The sequence below is a fragment of the Abramis brama genome (assembly GCF_963993115.1).
Source record: "Abramis brama genome assembly, chromosome: 12".
NCBI classification, from domain to species: domain Eukaryota; kingdom Metazoa; phylum Chordata; class Actinopteri; order Cypriniformes; family Leuciscidae; genus Abramis; species Abramis brama.
Genome location: NC_139974.1, coordinates 37,462,574 through 37,483,381, shown reverse-complemented (window position 1 = coordinate 37,483,381; position 20,808 = coordinate 37,462,574). Strand labels below are relative to the sequence as shown.

At 36.5% G+C, this 20,808-nt stretch overlaps 2 protein-coding genes across 3 annotated transcripts; one reads left to right on the top strand and one right to left on the bottom strand.

The window, feature by feature from the left end:
• The first annotated feature begins 1,544 nt into the window (after positions 1 to 1,544).
• Positions 1,545 to 7,286, top strand: LOC311093421 (digestive cysteine proteinase 2). Its single transcript, XM_084130793.1, has 11 exons — positions 1,545 to 1,747; positions 1,985 to 2,044; positions 2,127 to 2,219; positions 2,309 to 2,481; positions 2,609 to 2,858; positions 2,943 to 3,138; positions 4,249 to 4,439; positions 4,558 to 4,649; positions 4,884 to 5,045; positions 5,258 to 5,447; positions 6,126 to 7,286. Exons 1-11 carry the CDS (start codon positions 1,678 to 1,680, stop codon positions 6,311 to 6,313), a joined length of 1,665 nt encoding a protein of 554 aa, XP_083986919.1. The 5' UTR covers positions 1,545 to 1,677; the 3' UTR covers positions 6,314 to 7,286.
• LOC311093422 (solute carrier family 22 member 13) lies at positions 6,356 to 19,293 on the bottom strand. Of its 2 annotated transcripts, XM_084130794.1 has the most exons (10): positions 18,598 to 19,293; positions 17,330 to 17,433; positions 16,030 to 16,184; positions 15,480 to 15,648; positions 14,588 to 14,702; positions 14,130 to 14,233; positions 10,338 to 10,549; positions 10,100 to 10,208; positions 8,234 to 8,434; positions 6,356 to 8,123 (listed from the first exon to the last, which is right to left on the bottom strand). In XM_084130794.1, the coding sequence occupies exons 1-10, from the start codon at positions 18,937 to 18,939 to the stop codon at positions 8,021 to 8,023; spliced, it is 1,614 nt and encodes a 537-aa protein (XP_083986920.1). In that variant the 5' UTR covers positions 18,940 to 19,293; the 3' UTR covers positions 6,356 to 8,020. The 2 variants fall into 2 exon arrangements, with proteins under 2 accessions (XP_083986920.1, XP_083986921.1); XM_084130795.1 differs by lacking the exon at positions 6,356 to 8,123 and having other exon boundaries at positions 8,242 to 8,434; positions 10,100 to 10,204.
• Positions 19,294 to 20,808: the final 1,515 nt, after the last annotated feature.

The window sequence follows — 20,808 nt, the reverse complement described above, 5'->3', positions numbered from 1 at the left end:
TTCTTACACAGTAAAAGCTCTTTTCATGCAATTTTAATGTTATATTGTGTTAAGTTTATCAAAATAAAACTGGTAATAATATACACCCCACTTGTTGGTATTTATATAAAGTGTCTGACTTGTTTTCAAATCTTGCGTTAAAGCCTTCCTCCGAGATCAAAAGTTACCTTTCCTTCTTATTCCCTGAGCAAAGCATTGTTAAACATGAGTGGAATACCAACACCAAAACCAGCTGACAGAAAACCTAAAGATAAGGCAAATGGTTGGTGATCAAGAGGGGGAGAAGTAGGCCTAACATAACATTAACATAGTCTCCTCAATGCACGTTTGAGCTATAGTACCTAGGCTGTACATTAGGATACTTGAATATCACTATTAAGTTCACCACAATTCAGTTCAGTTTATAAGCTGTCAGATGAGACCAAACATGACAGACAGTAGTTACATGTTAGAACACACAAGTAAATATGTCATTGAGTTGTAAACGGCTGAGTTGGACTGTGTCCCAACAGTCCCAACAGAAAGGCATAATAGTGATGATGAAGGCCACTGTCCCACTTTTAATTTAAATTAAAGGGATTTCTGAAGTACTAGGGCAGTAAAGAGATCTACCCATATTCAATCTCAACCCCACAAAAGTCAATCAGGTTTGGAACGACATGAGGGTGAGAAAATAATGAAAATGTTTATTTCTCTGTGTTTACATAGGCTATGTCTGCACTGTAGGTTTTCCACCAAAGCTCTGCCGTGGGTTAAGAAGGAAAATATAAATTTGACTTAAATCTATACAAATAGATCTATTCACATATTGGCCTATATTGGAAGAACACAGTCTTAAGAAGAATGGGGAGACCACAAAGTATGACGTAAAAAAAGGAGAGAAAATAACAGATTGGCTTTATTAATAAACCACTCTGTGACAGATGGCTTTAGTTAAACTTATGACAGAAATACATTTTAGTTCTAACAAACAAACTACTGTAGTAAGAAAAATAAAGTTGGTAAACATAATTGAATTGCTTAAAGAAACAGTTGCACCATACAAAGTTGAAAAAATATATATAGGCTACATATTTGTCTTAGTTAACAGTACATCATCGCGTACAGATGTACAGGGGAGTTCATGGAAGCCAGAAAAAAGTCTGAATTACTAGATTTTAGAATTGTGAAATTTTAAACCAGCAATTGATGCATTATATGTGATGATTTGTTGTTGGTGGTGGTGTACAGTTATTCACTGTCAGCTGCTCATCTCATGTTTCAAGCATTTCTGCAGTTACTTCCCATCTCTCATTTCAATACACTTCACTTTCATTACGCTTCATCTTTCTCGTTTAGATGCTTAATTCTGATTTACAGGATTCGTGTAGTGAACAATCTTGTTTAATATATGTAATACACCGTGAAATTCTAGTTAGAAATGAAGTAGTCAGCAATTTTAACCGCCATAAAACCGATCAAGGAAATTGCCCTCAGAAAACAGCTGACTACAGTCATGTGACAGCAATAGACCCCGATGTCATATGACTTTAATTCAGCCCCTCCTTCGCGTGTTTCTATTGGAACTTTTTCTGTTATCGCGCCTCGTCACTGGCGCAAACACACACACACACACACACAGTTTTGTTTCGGGACTGACTTTGAGACGGACGAAAGCTTATTTTCCATCTCCAGTGGATGTTTGTAGCTTTAGATTGCAGTATGTGGCGTCTTCTCGCTGGGTTCGTGCTTCTGCTGTGTGATGCAGGTAAAGAGAAAACAACGTGACAACAGGAAGAAAACATTATAATGTAATACTTGATCTCGTGATTTAATGGCTGCCATAGATTTCCTGTGCTGCTTTTAACACTAAACGTGTTGAGGGAGAATGCAATTGCATATTTAGGCTTAGTAAGGTTTTAAGTATTCGTAGTGTGTATATTATGTCTGTGTATTTGTTAATACATAAAAGTAAAAGCTAATGACACTTTTATATCTTTCCCAGATGCCACACCAGTTGGTGGCAGAACAGTTCCTGATTTTGGAAAGATGTATCATGTCAAAGGTACATTTCTGCCTAATTACACAGTACATCCCAGTACAGGACACTTTTTTTTCAGTATGTTACATGTACCTCTTTTATGTAGGTATGCTGACTTTGCCTTATGCTGAGATAAAGGAGCCACTTGAAGCTTGGTACGACCTTAAGGGGAACAGAGGTCGCATCGACTATTATCATGGTCAGTCATCATCAGATGATTAAATCAGGCAGTATTGAAATGGAATAGATTATGCATGTAGTTTCTACTAATTGCTGCCATCTATACAGGTCAAGTGAGCACTTTTTTTATCGGAAACGACTTGGATTATGGTGTCACTTACAAGATCACACCAGTTACCACTGAGACAGAATTCAATACTATGAAGTGTTTCCAGCTTAATGGTACCAAGGAGGATCCAATACTTCCACAGACAGCACTGCCTGATCTGCAGGGCTTTGAAGTATGTACTTCTTAAAGGGCCAGTTCACCTAAAAGTGAAAATTCCCTCATCATTTACTCTTTCTCATGTCGTTCAAACCTGCAACAATTAGGCTGAAATTTGTATAAAATCATTGTTTGTTTTGCAGTTTGAAAAGATGGAGTATTACGCAGGCGTTCTGTGTGAGGTCTGGAAAAATGTCACGAAAGTTGGTCATAAGAAGAACACATATCGTCTTTGGGTCACACGTCCAGAGGGAAATGATTCCCCAGCCGTCCCATACCACTATGAGATGATGGGCTTCAACACTCTTTTGGGATCCCACTACGACAAATACATTATTGACTACAGTGACTTCAGTCCTCGAACTGAGTCTGACATTTTCAAACTACCAGGAGGTAATTGTTGAACACACATTCAGAGACATGGCATGTTTCTGCCACTTACAGACCATCTAATCAAATGCTCACTCTTGTGTTTAGGAATGACCTGTGGTGACTTTCCTGGTCCTGGTATGGAGCATCATTTATTGGTCAACCCCCTTCAAGACCTGGTCCACACCTCTCCTGTTAGCCACGCCCACCGTATGTTCGGCCACTTTAAGGAGAAGTTTGAGCGTCAGTATGAAAGCGAGAAGGAGCACGAGGAGCGCGAGCACAACTTTGTACATAATATTCGGTGAGGAAAAAACAACTAATATTCCTAGAGATTTGGTGATTTGTAATAAAGTTGATTTTATTGCAAATCTATTTTTATTAAACAACATGCTATGAAAGGCTGCTCTATTGTGAATAGTTGTTAGGTACAACATGCAACCCCCATAGCCATGATTATATTCACAATACAGCATGACCTGAATTGCTTTTATAATATTAAAATGTATTTAAAATGAAAAATATTAAAGGCACATATTTTTGGGAGAAATATAATTTCAATTATTTAAAACAAGCAGAATCTGATGCCAAATGGTTGCTTTGTTTTGATTGCTTTAGTAGCATTACTATTACTATTATTATTATTATTATGACAATAGTATAGTGATTGGCACTTTTAGAAAGGCTAGTTTTTAAGTGGTATATTATATGAGGGTTTTTGTTGGCAACTAGCCTTTTAAAATGTAACATACATTGTTTTGTGTTTTTGTGGTTACACTTTATTTGTAGGTGTCCGTGTTACAGTGTAATCATAAATTTAAGTACTGAGTAATAATATTACTTGCGTACTTACTATGGGTACTTACTAATAATGTACTAACTATAGGTTTAGGGTTAGGGTTGGGGTTTGATTTAGGGTTAGTTGAATGCAATTATGCATAATTTATAGTTATTACTACAGTAACTACATGTAACGTGTAACAAGGACACTGTAAAAAAAGTGGTTACACTTTATTTTAAGGTGTCATTGTTACAATGTAATTATACATTTAAGTACTGAGTAATATTAATTAACTACATGTACTTACTGTATGGTTAGGGTAGGATTAGGGTTTGGTTTAGGGTTAATTGCATGTAATTATGCATAATTTACTGTTATTACTTTGGTAAGTACATGTAAAATAAAGTGTTACCAAAAAAGTTACCTTTTTAAACAGCAAATATTGCAGGAAAAATAGATTTGATTTTAAATAAAGACTATCTTTGACAAAATTACGAGGCCTTTTTTTGGTTACAGTACATAGACATATCAACTATCTAGAAACAAATGAGAATATGGAGCCATAATAAACTACACTTACATAATGAAAATGATCTTTGAGAATGATGAGTTTGACATCCTTTTCTTCTTCAGGTATGTGCACTCTATGAACAGAGCTGGTCTTTCGTTCACCCTCTCTGTCAATCACCTGGCGGATCGGTCTCAGGAAGAGCTGGCCATGATGAGAGGATGTAAAAGATCTCATGTTCACAGAAAGGCTCAGCCTTTTCCCTCTGAAATGCGCTCTATAGCCACCCCTGATTCAATAGACTGGAGGCTGATTGGTGTGTAATTCTTGTTTGTATTTGTAGAGTTGTATGTGAAGTCAGAGTCTTTCAATGCATGTTTAGTATTGCAGGAGTGATTTAAATGATATACCGATATACTCTTCTGTATTTTCAGGTGCTGTGACGCCTGTGAAAGACCAGGCCGTGTGTGGATCCTGCTGGAGCTTTGCCTCCACTGGAACACTAGAGGGAGCTCTTTTCCTGAAGGTAGATCCACACCACAAACTCCAGACTCCATATCCACCTTATTTTGTAATGGGCATGGCCATTTTTAAAGGGATAGTTCTCCAAAAAATGAAAATTCTGTCATCATTTACTCAGCCTCAAATTGTTCCAAACCTGTATGAATTTCTTTCATCTTGTCTTCGCTATGTCCAACTGAATGGAGTTTTTTACCTCACTGACACCGATTTGAACTAGTCCTTGTTTTCCCTCTCTTAGACGGGACAGCTGACATCATTGTCCCAGCAGATGCTGGTCGACTGCACGTGGGGATTTGGGAATAATGGTTGTGATGGAGGAGAGGAGTGGAGAGCCTTTGAGTGGATCATGAAGCATGGTGGAATTTCAACCGCTGAGAGCTATGGAGGATATATGGGCATGGTGTGTGTACATACACCACACACACACACATCTCCACCTGGCACGTTTCTGACTGATTAAAATAGTTGTTTCGGTTATAATTGACCTCTATAATGGGAAACAATATTTCCTGATACTATAATTTGCTTTCTAGAAAGTAGAATTTAAGATTTCGGTCCATCAGACACGGATGGTTAAATGGGTCACTAATCAGATGACTGTGTGTGTTTCAGAATGGTTTGTGTCATTACGATAAGTCCTCCATGGTGGCACAGTTGAAGGGTTACACTAACGTGACCAGTGGTGATATTGAGGCACTGAAGGTCGCTATCTTTAAATTCGGACCTGTAGCAGTCAGCATCGACGCTGCTCACCGTTCCTTCTCCTTCTACAGCAACGGAGTCTACTACGAACCGGCCTGCAGTGAGTTCTCACACATTCTGCTACTTCTTGTGCATATATATATATTTTATATAAAAAAAAAAAATCTGAAATAACATTTTGCAGATGGAAACATTTTGAATATTACAATGTATATCAATAATATTACATTTTGTAAAAAAAATTTATATTATATTATATATATATATATATATAATTATTTTATTTTTACAAAATGTAATATTATTGATATACATAGTAATTTTCAAAATGTTTCCATCTGCAAAATGTTATTTGATTTTTTTTATTTTTATATTGTGTGTGTGTATATATATATATGTGTCTGTAATATATGGTATATGTATATACATATACATATACATATATATATATATATATATATATTTATTTTTTATGAAACCATAATAAAAAACTAAATATTTACATGCTTCTACCTGTTTGGGACATATGTATAATGTTTATATTAACTACATATTAATATACATAAATAACGACAATAAATGTATGTTTCCATCTGCGAAATGTTTCCATCCAAAAAAAACAAATATGATAATATTATGCAGTTTATATTATGAATATTTCATACTCATGCATACTATTTTTAACATAGAAATGTCTTACAGATTGCTTTAAATCAAGTATATAGTACTCTTTTCTATAGTAACCAACAACTCATGTTTAATGTTTCTATATCCACAGAAAACGGGACCGATGACTTGGATCATGCTGTGCTAGCAGTCGGTTATGGGATATTGGATAACGAGCCCTACTGGCTCGTGAAGAACTCCTGGTCCACTTATTGGGGCAATGATGGCTATGTACTGATGTCCATGAAAGACAACAACTGTGGTGTGGCCACTGATGCTACTTACGTTACATTAGCTTAACATACATACTCATCCTACAAAGAAAATCACACAACAGCGGGATTGTTTTCATTGCTTTTATTTGATCCTGGGTGCTGGACAATAATGATCACAGTTTTATTGTGCTTCAGTCGAAATGTCAATACATGGAAAGTCTTAATAACAAACTGCTTGTTCATTGTAAAATCACATTAAGACTTGCATCATGCAGCAAAAGTAACACACACTCATACTTGTCCACAGGCAATGATCAGCAACTAGCAGGCCTTTAAAACAGTTTCATTAGACGCTAATTGCTTTATTCTCATTTCATCTCAGTGTCTTTTCATTTCCTCACATTGCAAGACCTTGCCTTTCACAGGACCAGGCAGTTACAAATCAATTAACATTTCATGACAGAGTAAGAGCCTTAAGATCCTAATAATCATGCGGTGATATGAAAAATGTTTTGGTTAAAGGGATAGTTCTGTTGATGTGCATCCTGAGACAAAACAGCTCAAACATGCATTTTAGTCTGGGACTAGGCTTAACCCTGGGTTATTCTAAACCCCGGGTGGCATTGTCATTGATTGGACGAGCGCAGCGCGTGACCTGTTTATATAAAAGCTCTGGCATTACGCATCCTCAAATTATACATTGCCGAAGGTACTATCAAGTTTTTCCTGAATGAACTTTTCGGTCATTTGTTTATATCAGTGGAACTATCCCTTTAAAATCTGATCCTCTATCAACATTGAGAACATTAGATAAATTGCATTAGGCCTTTAATAAAATAGTTCATTTCTATCAAACAATTTCATGCAGTAAAAGTACAATTCCCTTTTTAAAAAAAAGTTATTGTCAGTATATAAAGTTAAAAACTAAACTGTGTCATTTGGCAGTGTATGGCTGAGATTGAAGTCTGGCTGCAGAAGTGTATGTATCATTGGCTCAAGCAAAGTTGGAAAGACATGGCATATCAATCCCACACTGACATTAAACCACTTTAATTGTGCGTATGATGATGTTTTTTCACTAAAATCAATAGAAAAACGAAATGCAGACAAATCAGCACTAAACAAGATATTTTCCCTGTAGCTACTGAGACTATTCAGGATGCTGACATGCTAATAAAACAATTTCAAACAGGCAGAAGCTTTGGGAATTTTCATCTCAAGCAAAACTAAATGCAAGCCCACATAAGACAAATATGGTGTAATTCCCAAACACTGGACACATGCATAAATGACTACATTACAAAGAAGGCACTGGTTTTCTCTCCACTAGACCACACACTCACAAAAGTTGCTAGTCAGTTTCCAGTGGGAGGGACGTTCTCATTCTAAAGAGCATCTGATTGGACAAAAATCTCTAGTGCAGGATGAGTCATCAATATTTTTGGTCCATTTACCAGAAGAATTTTTTTTATTTAAATATGAATATCTGTTAAAACTGAACAATTTATTTAGTTTAGCTTTCTCATTCACAAATGTTTTGTTTGGAGCATATCTGTTTTGCATAGAGAGGCCAGATAAACAATTTGGGTGGATAGAGCCAATCGCATTGCTTTCAGATCCACTCATCCATGTTTTAAACTACACTTTAGTAAACTGCTAGTCCTGATGTAATTCAGTTAAAATTATGAAACGTATCTGAACCATTAGCAAGTTTCACTGTCATGGCATGACTGATAAAGAAAAACACTCTACAAAAAGAGACTGCATAGAGTTTGTGTGTGATCATGTATGCCTATCTGGACTCGTCTGCTAAACTCTGCAGTTCCTGTCCTTCTGTGCTGCTTGGTGATTGGCTGGTATGGACAGGAATTTGTCCGTCATATTTCAGAGTAGACCTAAAGGAGGAAAAGGAGAAGAAACTATTTGAGAGATGTGTTAGCAGGGTTAAAGGGCTTTCATTTTTGGGTGAACTGTCCCAAGTGTGTGAGGAGGATTCATTGAGTACTTCTCTGTATCATAAATGCTGTCTGGTAGTGGTTGATTGGCAGTCTCAGGTAATGCTAGGGCAAACACTGCAGCAAGCAGAGGCGTGGAGCCAAATATCACCATTGGCACAACAGGTGTGTGGCGTCCAAGCAGGTTTATTAGTGGCGCTAAAACTCCACCCATCCGTGCGAACATCGAGGAAACGCCAATACCTGTTTGTCTGCAGACACAATAGGCATGTTAGAAATTATTTCCACATACTGTTTGACAATAGCAAGCAGCTCTTCACTCCCACCAGAGGCTGCTTGCTTTGTGATGTATAGTCATATTTATCTGTACAGTGCTTTCACAGTGCACATCGTTTCAAAGCACATATGTGACCCTGGACCACAAAACCAGTCATAAGTCACACTGGTATATTTGTGGCAATAGCCAAAAAAACATTGTATGGGTCAAAATAATCGATTTTTCTTTTATGCCAAAAATCATTAGGATATTAAGTAAAGATCATGTTCCATGAAGATATTTTGTAAATTTCCTACCTTAAATATATCAAAAATGTATTTTTGTGAGTGGATGCAGCACAATCGCCAACAGAAATGGACAACTTTAAAGGCGATTTTCTCAATATTTAGATTTTTTTGCACCTCAGATTCCAGATTTTAAAATAGTTATATCTCGGACAAATATTGTCCTATCTTAACAAACCATACATCAATGGAAAGCTTATTTATTCAGCTATGTATAAATCTCAATTTAATAAGACTGGTTTTGTGGTAAGGAGCGTTACATTTCTGATACGCGCCCTAAAAGGTTAACCAATCACAACAAACAGCTTTATCACTGTAAAGCTGTTTTGAAACAATCAGTATTGTAAAATTAGCTATTTAAATAAAGGTGACTTGATAACAGACTGTGACCGGCAGACCAATCAGAGCAGAGTGTGCTTTTCGGAAGGCGTGTTTTAAAGAACCCGAAAATAAGGGTATGTTTACATGACAATGATGTACTAAAAACATTTTTTTTACTTTTCTTTTTTCAAGTACAGATGATAACCTTGTCAAAACAATCCCCATTCACACGGATCCGCGGAAACGACTAAAATCGCTGTATTATGATGCCAGGCCAGTAGTTGGCGATCTCACTTGATAAAGAAATCATAGAAAAAAACACAATGCGCCTATAGACTAGACACGTAATACGCATGCGCATGACGTCACCATTTTCACAAATTCGGGGATGATAACTATCAATTTCAAAAACTTGTGCTTTGAAACCCATTTTCTTGCATTTTCAAGCCCCCAAAATGCTGTTGTTGTGTAAACGAATGGACAAAACGCATGAAACGGACCCTAAAACAGAGCGTTCAGACAGAGGGTGAAAATAGGTGCTGCAGCAATACAAACTAATGAAAAATAGTTAACATTAAATTATGTACATGTATTCAGTAGACCCCATAAACAAATTATGAATCTGTAAATGAGCATAATATGACCCCTATAAAGAAACATTTTTATCAAAAACTTTATATATATACAAAATGCCATTTTATATACACAGTCTTTTCTGTCACTGTGTATTCTATATTTCTATTTCACATAAGCTTGATGATTCGTTAATTCTGAACACATCCACATACCAATTATAAAATGGTGTGCACACTTTTGCAGTTAATTTAAGTTTTAATTTGTATCTTTTTTTCTGAATTGTGTCACTTTGGTTTTTAGTGGCATTGCATAGATTGTAATTTTTACATTAAAGGTGCACAAGTTCTAATATGATTTATCTTTGTTTCATTTTTTACATCACAAAAAATAAACTTGTTTATAACAAGGGTGTATAGATTTTTTCATATCCATTGTATATATGATGCGAATACGAGTACCTGAGAACAGTTGGAAAAAGTTCTGCAGAATAAATATAGATGATGGCAAAAGACGCTGTAATTCCAAATTTCCCCACCATGGCCAAACCAGTTCGGATATGAGCACTGTCTGAGAGAAAGAGAGTGTGAAAAGAAAATTCTGGAAACGAGAGTAGGAATGGCCACAACAGTGCAAGAAAATACTACACCCTTGGGAAAAGGACTAGAAAAATGTCTCTGGTCATGTTTGACTGGTCACCTGCTGGGACAGCGAGGGTAAGCAGACATGCACCCCCTCCCACAGCCAGGAACACACTCAGCGGGATTCGTCGACTGCAGGGCAGGAGAACCAACACCAGTGACCTTGCGGGAATTTCCACTAACCCAAACATGAACTGAGTGAGGTAAAGGTCTGATCCAAGGTCAGACACACCCAGAGACAGACCATAATACACCAACACATTAACAAACCTGGAGAAACAGAGACAAAAAGTCAATTAAGGGAGACCTTTATGTGCGTGTGAAGGGCATGACTTCAAACACTGAATACTGTACATATACAATGAACACAATAGAGTTTGTGGGTGCTTCTTCAGCTATAAGCATGTGGACTTATAGAAAATAAACCCTTAAAAGACACTTTTCACACTCTGACTGGAGACTCTTTGTTTTAGTTTTTTAACTTAGGGACTGTTCGTTATTTATTTAAGGGGCCACCGGAGGAGTTTTGAGATCTGTTGTCAAAAAAGACATGACCCTCCCTTCGCCAGCAATAAATTTTTCTATGACCCTCCAAAATGATTGTGAAAAAAGGCATGACCCTCCCCGATAATTTATTGATTAGCCTAATTCTGTACTGGTTTGCGCTTGGCAAAGATGTTCAGATAGCCATTGTTTGTTTGTTTTTTAAACCATATAAACTCTTGCTTTCTCATCTTACTAGGGCTGTAACGATAGACCAAACCTACGATTCGGTTCGTATCACGATTTTTGATTTTAGATTAGAAAAAAAAAACATGTTTTCGGTGCTGATGCGGTGTGACGCGTTCAACATGGGTGGCGTTGCGAATAAAGAACCGGCAAAAGTAATGATTATTAATATGTCAAATATAGCTAGGTTTATTAATAAACAAGTGTTTTCTGTGTCTACTGCAAAGATGAAGTTGACGATGCGTCGCGATCTTCTTAGAACGCGCCAGAGAGAAATGCACATTTCATAAGGAGAAAGCAGTCTGTTTTCTTTCGTTATGAATTGTTCTGTTTAAAAGTAGACATTTCAAGCTTTCTATATATTTCTCAGGTCTGTGAGGCAAGTAGCATAGGCTACCTTACGCTGAGTTTCGGTTCATTTATGAGACGAGTCCAGTTCACTCGCCCGCGCCTCCGTGTCATGATTATCTATTTTCTATTTAGACTAGCCTACTTCTTTATTAAATACAGATGAAACATTGATTAAAATTAAGATAAAATTAATAAAAAACGAAATTCACTTTAAAGAAAGGCTTTGTGCTTTCTGTTTGAGGTCTCTGTGAAATTTTTAAGTCGCTTCAGAGCAGTCATGTCCGTAATGGAGAACTGTCACGCCCGTAACATTGTTTTTTTTTGTTTGTTTTTTTTCACATAAATGCGAACGCGAAAAATAAAATAAAAATAATATAATATTTTATGTTCTGTGGAGGCCGATTTTTATTCATCCGGTGGGTATATATCTTTTGGTTTGCACAGTGTAATTTATAGAATTACTAAAAAATATTTTGCCACCTAACAGTTAAAGATTTTTTTGTGTCACGTCACATGTGTATTTCCCTCATATTAAATATAAAACGCATGTGTAGACTGATATTTTTCTAATGTCTTGACTCAGACGTTTCAAAATATTGGTATTAAATGCATTTTCTGGGATTTTTTATTTTAAGTTTTGACTGCAAATGTCACGTGACACGTCCATTCACTGGAATCGCCCAATTTTAACGAATTTATCCTCAACTAGTTGTGGTGTAGGTCTATGTATTTTATGTTAACTTAAATAATACTAATAGTAATTTAAAGATGTGGTAGCCCTACATCTTACACATCGTGGAAACAAAATAAGAATGGAAACTAAAATATGGTAGTAGTATCGCGCTACAGCGCACATTCTATCAGCTGCAGTTCTGGTGCCTCAGTCCCAATACTGTAAAACTCGACGTACGTTCACATCACATGTTAATGCAGCGGTAGAGTTACACTCACAGGACACTGTGCACTTATTCGCAATCACAAAAGTTCATTATTTGCTCGTGCTTTAAAGCTTTGCCGGGTAAACATTTCTTTGGCGTTCTGTTCTGACATGATACACTTTTTCTAAGCGCGAACTGAAGTGCGCACGCACTGTCAAACAGCGCCAAACTGGATTTTTGTTGGGTCAGACCCATCTGATATCGAAGGGGGGCCGATAACGCGAGATCAACATGGAGCTAAATGGAAAAAAATAGCACCAAACAAGCCACTTTGAAATGTTGCTGTTTTCATGAATATAAAAGTTGGGTGACCCTCCCCCTAGACTAAAAAAAGTTGGATGACCCTCCCCTTAACAAAGAATAAAAAGACATGACCCTCCCCTATTTTCCTCCGGTGGCCCCTTCCATAAATACCGAATGGTCCCTTAAGTCATGGATTTTAACCAAAGTGTCATTTCCACCACATCTCAGATAATGTACTTAATCTGTAATGTGTGTTTAATAGCATTTAAAGGGATAGTTCACCCAAAAATGAAAATTCTGTAATTTATTACTCACCCTTGTTGTACCAAACCCATAAGACTTTCGTTCGTCTTCGGAACACAAATGAAAATCTTTTTTATGAAATCTAAGAGCTTTCAGTCCCTCCATTGACAGCTACGCAACTACCACTTTGACACTTCAAAAAGTTCATAAAGTAATCGTAAAACTAATCCAAATGAATTGAGCGGTTTTTCCAAATTTTCTGAAGAGACTCGATCACTTTACACGTTGAACCTCATTTGTTCTCACACATCAAGCGAACATGCTTGAGCTTCTGTTTAACACAACTGATGTGTGAGTTGATGAATGTTTATAAGTGTATAAAAGCCCAAATTTCTAAGTGTATAAAAGCCCAAAGCTCAAGCAATAGAGTATTTTCAGAAAATTTGGACTAAACCAATTCAACTGAATTGAATCAATTCAACTCAATTCATATGGATTAGTTTTACAATCTCTTTATGAACTTTTTGATATGTCAAAGTGGTAGTTGCGTAGCTGTCAATGGAGGGACAGAAAGCTCTCAGATTTCATAAAAAAGATCTTCATTTGTGTTCTGAAGATGAAAAGTCTTACGGGGGTAAATAATTAATGACAGAATTTTATTTTTTTGGGTGAACTATCCCTTTTTAAAAAAAGAAATAAAATGGCAGATTCCTTTCTACTTTCATAACTAGAATTTTATGGATCCTAAATATATACACAATTAAATAATATCTTCAGTCTTTTTTGCAGAATTTGACAAAATTACAGCTTGGTTGGAAATGATACACAACAAAAATATTCTATTCAAGGGGTGACATTTTACCTTGAATAATATTAATATTAATATGATGAATTTTCATGTTATGGGACCAGGGTAAAACATTAACATGAAGGGCATTTGAAATGCAGCAGGAATAAAAAAAAGGCGGCATGATAAACACTTTCTAAGACACTTTGGTAACACTTTATTTTACAGTGTCCGTGTTACATATGTTGCATGTACTTACCATAGTAATAAAAGTAAATTACGCATAATTACATGCAACTAACCCTCAACCAAATCATAATCCTACCCTAACCCTATAGTAAGTACATGTAGTTGCTTAATATTACTCAGTACTTAAATGTATAATAACACTGTAACAATGACACCTTAAAATAAAGTGTAACCGACACTTTTAATGTGACCTTCATATAACACTGAAGTCTCTTAGTTTGAATAAAAATATATAAATGGATACAAAAGTGCCTGAAGTTGAAGAAACGTGTAATTTATTGAAACTATACATTACACAGCTACATCTCACCAGATGTAGAAGAGTATGAGCGTTCTCCTCCTCATCTGGGGAGTTCGGAGCAGATCCACAGCTGTGTATTGACTGCGTCCTTGCGGGCCCTCGTATTGCTCCACCTGTGATAACAGACGTGTAGCAAATGCTATAAAAACATCCTGTTTTCACAACCAAACATTTATAGACACACATTGGGGACAATGGGAGAAACCTTGGTAAATGCACTTGATGATCTGATAATGTGAAAGTCATCTCCTTGTTGCCCTGGTGTTGTGAACCAAAGCTTCAGACTATCACTTCCTAACGACTACAGACAAAGACTCCTTGGTTTCCTCGGGTGGGGGATGGTTGTTGTCATGGTGATGCTAACAGAGCTATTAAGAGTTTTTATGGGATTTGAAGATTGTGCCAGAGGCGTGACGGAAAAAAAGCCAGAAAGAGTGAAAGCGAGTCCATGAGAGAGTTGGTGGTACCTGAACAGAGGGAGGTAAGGTGCGGCCATTGACCGAAGCCGCCTTACGCAGAAGATCAATCGCCTCTTCCTTTCGGTTATTCACCAACAGCCAACGGGCTGAATGTGGAAGAACCCTGAGAAAAAGGAGGAGAGGAGAGATTTATGTTGTCAGAACGATAAAAGCAGAGGAAGGGAGGAAGTCAAGTTGATGATAGAGAGAGAGAGAGAGAGACTTTTTATGTACTCATTTATGAGGAAAAGAGTCTCTGAGCCTTATTGTGTCAGATACATATACAAATTATACTATCAATGCTTTAAATTAATAATTTTAGTATTATTATTATTAATAATAATAATAACTGTACACTTTTATTTAAAGTTTAGATCCAGTAAAATGTTATCATCTTTTAAAAATGTAATATCAAAATAAAGTTACAATAACATGCATACAGTTTACACAAAAGTTCAGACAAAATAAAAAACTGTTTACCAACATTGATCAAAATAATAAATAACCAAATCATCATATTAGAATGATTTCTGAAGGATCATGTGACACTGAAGACTGGAGTAATGATGCTGAAAATTCAGCTTTGATCACAGGAATAAGTTACATTTGACAAAATTTCACAATATTACAGTTTTTTCTGTATTATTAATCAGCCTTGGTGAGCATAAGAGACCCCAAAAAATATCAAATTAAGTAGTGCTGTCAAATCGATTAATCACATCTAACATAAAAGTTTGTGAATCTATCTATATATATATATATATGTACTGTACACACACATATATATTTACAAACTTTTATGTTAGATATGATTAATCTCGTTTAATCGATTTGACAGTCCTAAAATAAAGTTATTTGTTATTCACTTGTTAACTTGATATATCCTTCTGTGTTGTCTCACCAGATATAGAATATGAAGAGAAAGCCTGGTGCGGAGATGGCGAGCTGCAGCTTCCTCCAGTCTCTGATGAGATAGGCTAAACCCGCCAGCAGCATGTAGCCAAAACCGAAGAAGTAGTCGGTGAAGATGCCGGCCAGCATCCGTCTCTGTGTGCAGGTCCACTCTGTGCCTGTGGAGGGAGGTTAAGCGTTTGGGGGAGGTTGGGATTGGGGTTTAAGGGCACAATCTAGGGTATTAAGGTCTATGGTAAAGAAGAAGTAAGTTTGTTACTGTTGGCATTTAATCTCAACGTCACATTGAGCAAGAGTTAGGTGTGTGAATATCATCAGTGTCTTGCTCAAGGGCACAATCAAACATCTAACCTTTTGTATAAGCATAGATCCTCAATTTTGCCAATTGATGTTCAACGCGTGTTCTATCATTAGTGAATATCTACAACTATGTAAAGTTATCATCTTTTCCATTTGATTTCATCGTGCATGATCAGTGCTAACTAATTAGATGGATATGTAAATATTTTCTTGATATGAGAGAGCATGCTGAGGCTCACCTAGCACAAATGCATTGATTATCACACCCGACACTGTAATTCCTATGATGAAGCGCAGGGTGACATAAACGGGGAAGTTTGGAGCGAAGGCAGCGGCCACACCAAACACTGTCTGAAGCGCTAAAGACAAGAGCAAGGCAAACCTCCTCCCATACCTTACAGAGAGAGAGAGAAAGAACGATTTGATGAGAAATGTTGTTGGATGGATGGGTGTTTTTTATTATAATACAGAAGAGACTTTGATAAAATTATTTATTAGAATCAGGTGAATTTGGCCACTTTTGAGCATCTCAATGTCAAATAATGCCTCGGTTTTCCTTAAAGTGGCCATATTATGCCCTTTTACAAAATCTTTTTTTCTAGGTTCTACTAGAATAAGTTTTCATTCTTGAATATTAAAAAAAGTTCCTCTCTTCCCAGTCTGTCAGTAACGCTCTGTTTAGTTCCTGTCTCTATGAAGCCCCTCCTTCTGAAAAGCACAATGTGCTTTGATTGGTCGGTTGGAACAGTGTGTTGTGATTGGTCAACAACTTCCAGTTTTTTTAGGAAATGCCCCGCCCCTTACCATAACCGTGAGATTCAACACACTACTAACTCAACCAGACCCCGCCCCTTTATTTATAGTATGCCTTGGCCGGGAATTTTTTAAATGAGGAATATTGTGACGTGTTTGTTCCCAGAAGAAAACTCAAGACTAGGGAGTTTCAGGGAGTTCAGAAACAGTGAAACTGATATAGAGAATAACTCCCATTGAGTTGTGCTTTGCAGAACTTTTTCATGCTCAAACAGCAACATTACACACTAAAGAAAGTTGAAAATGTAAAAAAAATATTTTAAACTTTAATTCACCCTATAGCAATGGTTCTCAACATTGTTGACTTCAATACCACCTTTTGTCCAAAGCTGATATGTCTCTCTAGTACTTCTGTTGTAATAAGAACAAGTAAACTCAAATATATGCTGTCAGTAGTGTTTTTCTATAGCATTATAATGTTAACAACATGTATATCCCCTGGACATTTGCTCAGGTCTCAGAGGAAGTTTGTGAACCACTGCTATTTAGTGTACACAACGTATACAGACCATTAAGTTGGAAACAGTGGTGTGTATTTACTTTCTATGAATGCATAAAATAGCTCTAGGCAACATGCATTTGATATTAAAAATGAATAACTAAGAAAGAGAGACAGAGAGAGAGCTATGAGCAGGGCATGACTTAAAGTTTCCCTCAGGTTGTTTACAGCATGAGCGAACAAAGCGCACATGTGAAGTGTGAGGATGTGTGTGTGTGTGTGTATACCTGTCTGCCATGGCTCCAAACACTACAGCTCCTACCAGCAGCCCCAGCATATAGACAGACGAGCCCAGACTGTTCAGACCGGCATTCTCACACACCAGATCCCACTGCACAAACAAACACACGAAACCCTAATATTAGTACATGAAAAATCATTACTAGTTTATTTTTTAGATGTTTTGTTTTGGGAGTTTTTCTTGCACTTGTTTCTTCCTCGCAAATCTACAGTTACAAATGCAATTTTGGAAGAAGAAAAGGGGCATGTGATGTGTATATGGTGTATAATGCGTCCTTGCTGAGTAAAATAATTTATTTAAAAAATCTTACTGACCCCACACTTTTGAACAGTATGTGTACAGTGTGTGTGTGTGTGTGTGTGTGTGTGTGTATATATATTATAATCCTACTGACACCCAGAATTTATTTCTTTTTATTTAGTATTTTTAGGTGTCAGGATTTTTTTTTAAACCAAACTTTGTATAAAGATTATTCTCAACTACGTTATGAAAGATATAACATAATGAATTGACATGCCATTCAATACAATGTTTCTATACACTGTATCTAATTTGCATATTAATGTGTTCTTGGGGCAACATGCAATGAAAAAAGAAGTGTACTAATGGGAGTAATAATAATAATAATAATATCTAATATTTCATAAGAATATTTATATATAATTTATTTCCCTATTCACTTGTTGTGTCTCCCAAAATGCCTGATAAACGTGCTGTTCTGATGTCTCTACAGTGGATGAGTGAAATCAATGCCCTGTTTTGTAATAGATTGTTTGCCCTGTTTTTAAAGTCATATGTCAATGTCAATCTGAAAGTTAGTCAGCGTTAAATTATAATTACAAAATATGATTATATTTACATTAGAGTGCTAAATTTGATCACTAAATTAATGTCAGTTATTTTTAAAGACCAAGGAGTTGTTGTTGACATGGTCATGGTGAAACATTTTCTCTTAACAGGACAAAAAACTGTGACATGTATGGTGTTAGAGAAATTCACTAAAACAAAATGTCCAATAAATAGAACAAAATTATTCCTGGGTCCCCGGAGAACCCCGGAGCTATATATTATTTAGCCTATGTGTTGTTATAGAGTAGGCTACTGCTATGTAACAAAAATGATACAAGTTTTATTTTATTATAACTACATGTAGATTTACTAGCCTATATATATTACGATATAACATTTGGTTTGGTCAAATAATATTTATTGTGCCCATTTAAGAATAAGAACGTCACATTAACCCGTGTTTACCTCACTGACAGTGGTGCTGTGGAAGATCTCGTGGTTGTACACCCATCCTGTCTCACAACTGGAGCGTGCACTACGGTTCTGTCCTGAAACTACCGTGCACGAGTCCGCGTGCCCCGGCAGAAGAGAGATGCTCATGTTCACATTTGAAAGGTTGGAGGCGGTAAGCGACCAGTCCTCGTCCCTCCTCGAACCCCGACAATAGTGGGGTGGCGTGGCGCCTGTGAAGACGCTCGCCATCATGTGGAATGCGAGAAAGATCTGCGGTAAACATATCCACACATACAAAAGCTTCTGGTATCTCCCAAAGCCACCGACTGTGACTAGCAACTGGTCGAAATTCATTCTCGAGCTTGGAAAAATAAGTCTTGAGGGGAAACGCGCCTTCACACCTCCATCAAAACACAGTGATCAAGAGTACAGTGAAGCACGTCTATAAAAACAGCAAAATGAAAAAGCATTATTTTCTATCCTGAGGAACGCGCGCAGAAATCAATAGGATATGTTTACGCAGCACGTGCCATTGTTGTTGTTAATCTACAACATCATCTTAGGGACAACAAAATTATATTTTGTCGCACAAGCAAGTCCTGTTCAAGACCAAACAGATCATTAAAAGCCAGGCATGTCAAAGTGAGTTGATGTCCACTTTCCAGACGCCTTTTTCCATGGCTCGCGACAGATCTGTGTGTAAAACACCACACACCCCGCGCGCTCACTCAGCTTGTTACAAAATCGTGAAGCAACTAGAAAGGCTGGAGCAGAACAGTATCGTCTGGAATGGATCGAGAGCAGCTGCTGCTGTTACTTTTACTAATTTGACCAGAAACCTTGAAGAATAGCCTGTACACTATTGTCTGAAGTGAATTGTCTGATTAGTTTGAAAAATCCCTTTCGAGCATTTTGTGCAAGTGGTGGATGGTGGCGTCTTGGTCTAATTGGGACACGCGCATAATGAGACTGTAGATCAAAGCTCTGTGTAAATGAGTCCCTCGCGACCCTCTGTACCTTATACTGGGAACAACAACCTCCGGCTCAAAACAAGAGTCAGAGACGGGGACTTGGAGAAACAAAAGCGTGCCTTCAGGAAGAATGCTGCTTTACATTCCAGATGCCGTATTTTGAATTACAACCTTTATATTAAACGTAAAAACATAAACAAGCAACAGAACAACAACAGAAAATGTAATAATAGCAGACTTTATAATGGACATGTTGCTTACAGAATTTTTTTTAAACAAAACACTGGTGTCTTTTTGTGTCATTTTGTGTCCCCACAGTAAAGATCATGATCTTACTGCCTTAAAATGTTGAACAATTTCAATTTGAAACCTATCTTAGTAATAAATATAACACCAATTAAATTCTATAGCATATTGAAGTTGATTTTAAAAAAAGCATTTTGGACCATCACATATCACAATTTTTCCTGTCTCAAGGCATGTGTATCCCAATTTCATGATAAATATACAACACTTACTATAGGTGATCCCCCCCCCCCATATTTATTTTACATTGTTGCGCATCAGTAAAGATTCACTATTTATTCTTTTCAATTATTTAATCTTTTTATTATTTATTTTAAAGAGTTTGATTTTCTACGTTTGTTGATGGCTAAAAGGCACCTGAATACCAGCTTTTTGCATTCTGGAAAAACTAAATTAGAAATTAAATTAATTTAAAAAAATGAGTATAGTAAAAATTTGTAAGAAGTAAAAAAAAAAAAAGTAATAAAAAGCAGCTGCTTACAAAGAACTAATCATCAAAGAAAGATAGTGGTCATTATTAATAATAAAACAGATTTACTTCAAAGATGATAATTTTAACACAAATATTCACCATGACACAGGGTGTTAAAGCACTGAGCCGAACCCAACAAACACATTTACGTTGTGGCAATGTTGCTGCTACATTCTGTTTTTATTATTGCAATGGTTTGTGTGTTTTTTCCGTTCATGCAACCATGTGACAATGTGGATGCAAGAGTATATAGCAATAATGTTAAGCAACATTCAGCAAATGTGAGGCAGATGACCTACTGACTACATTTGTTGTTTCCTATATTCACACATTCAACACATTCAAATTGCTATTAAACACATTAAAATATAAAAATGTTAAACACACTTTTAATATTATCAGTAATAGATCTAAATGTAATTAATTATCACATGTACCTATGTCAAAATTTCAAGCCCAAGATGTATAATATTA

Bases quoted from the DNA above. Each gene is read 5' to 3' on its own strand.
- LOC311093422 (XM_084130794.1), bottom strand. From the start codon at position 18,939: ATGAATTTCGACCAGTTGCTAGTCACAGTCGGTGGCTTTGGGAGATAC. The intron at 16,185-17,329 runs GTATACACACAC...TCTCTCTGTAAG, and splicing joins TTTGGAGCCATGGCAGACAG to GTATGGGAGGAGGTTTGCCT. The intron at 15,649-16,029 runs GTGAGCCTCAGC...CTCCCTCCACAG, and splicing joins AATCAATGCATTTGTGCTAG to GCACAGAGTGGACCTGCACA.
- LOC311093421 (XM_084130793.1), top strand. From the start codon at position 1,678: ATGTTTGTAGCTTTAGATTGCAGTATGTGGCGTCTTCTCGCTGGGTTC. The intron at 1,748-1,984 runs GTAAAGAGAAAA...TATCTTTCCCAG, and splicing joins GCTTCTGCTGTGTGATGCAG to ATGCCACACCAGTTGGTGGC. The intron at 3,139-4,248 runs GTGAGGAAAAAA...TTTCTTCTTCAG, and splicing joins AACTTTGTACATAATATTCG to GTATGTGCACTCTATGAACA.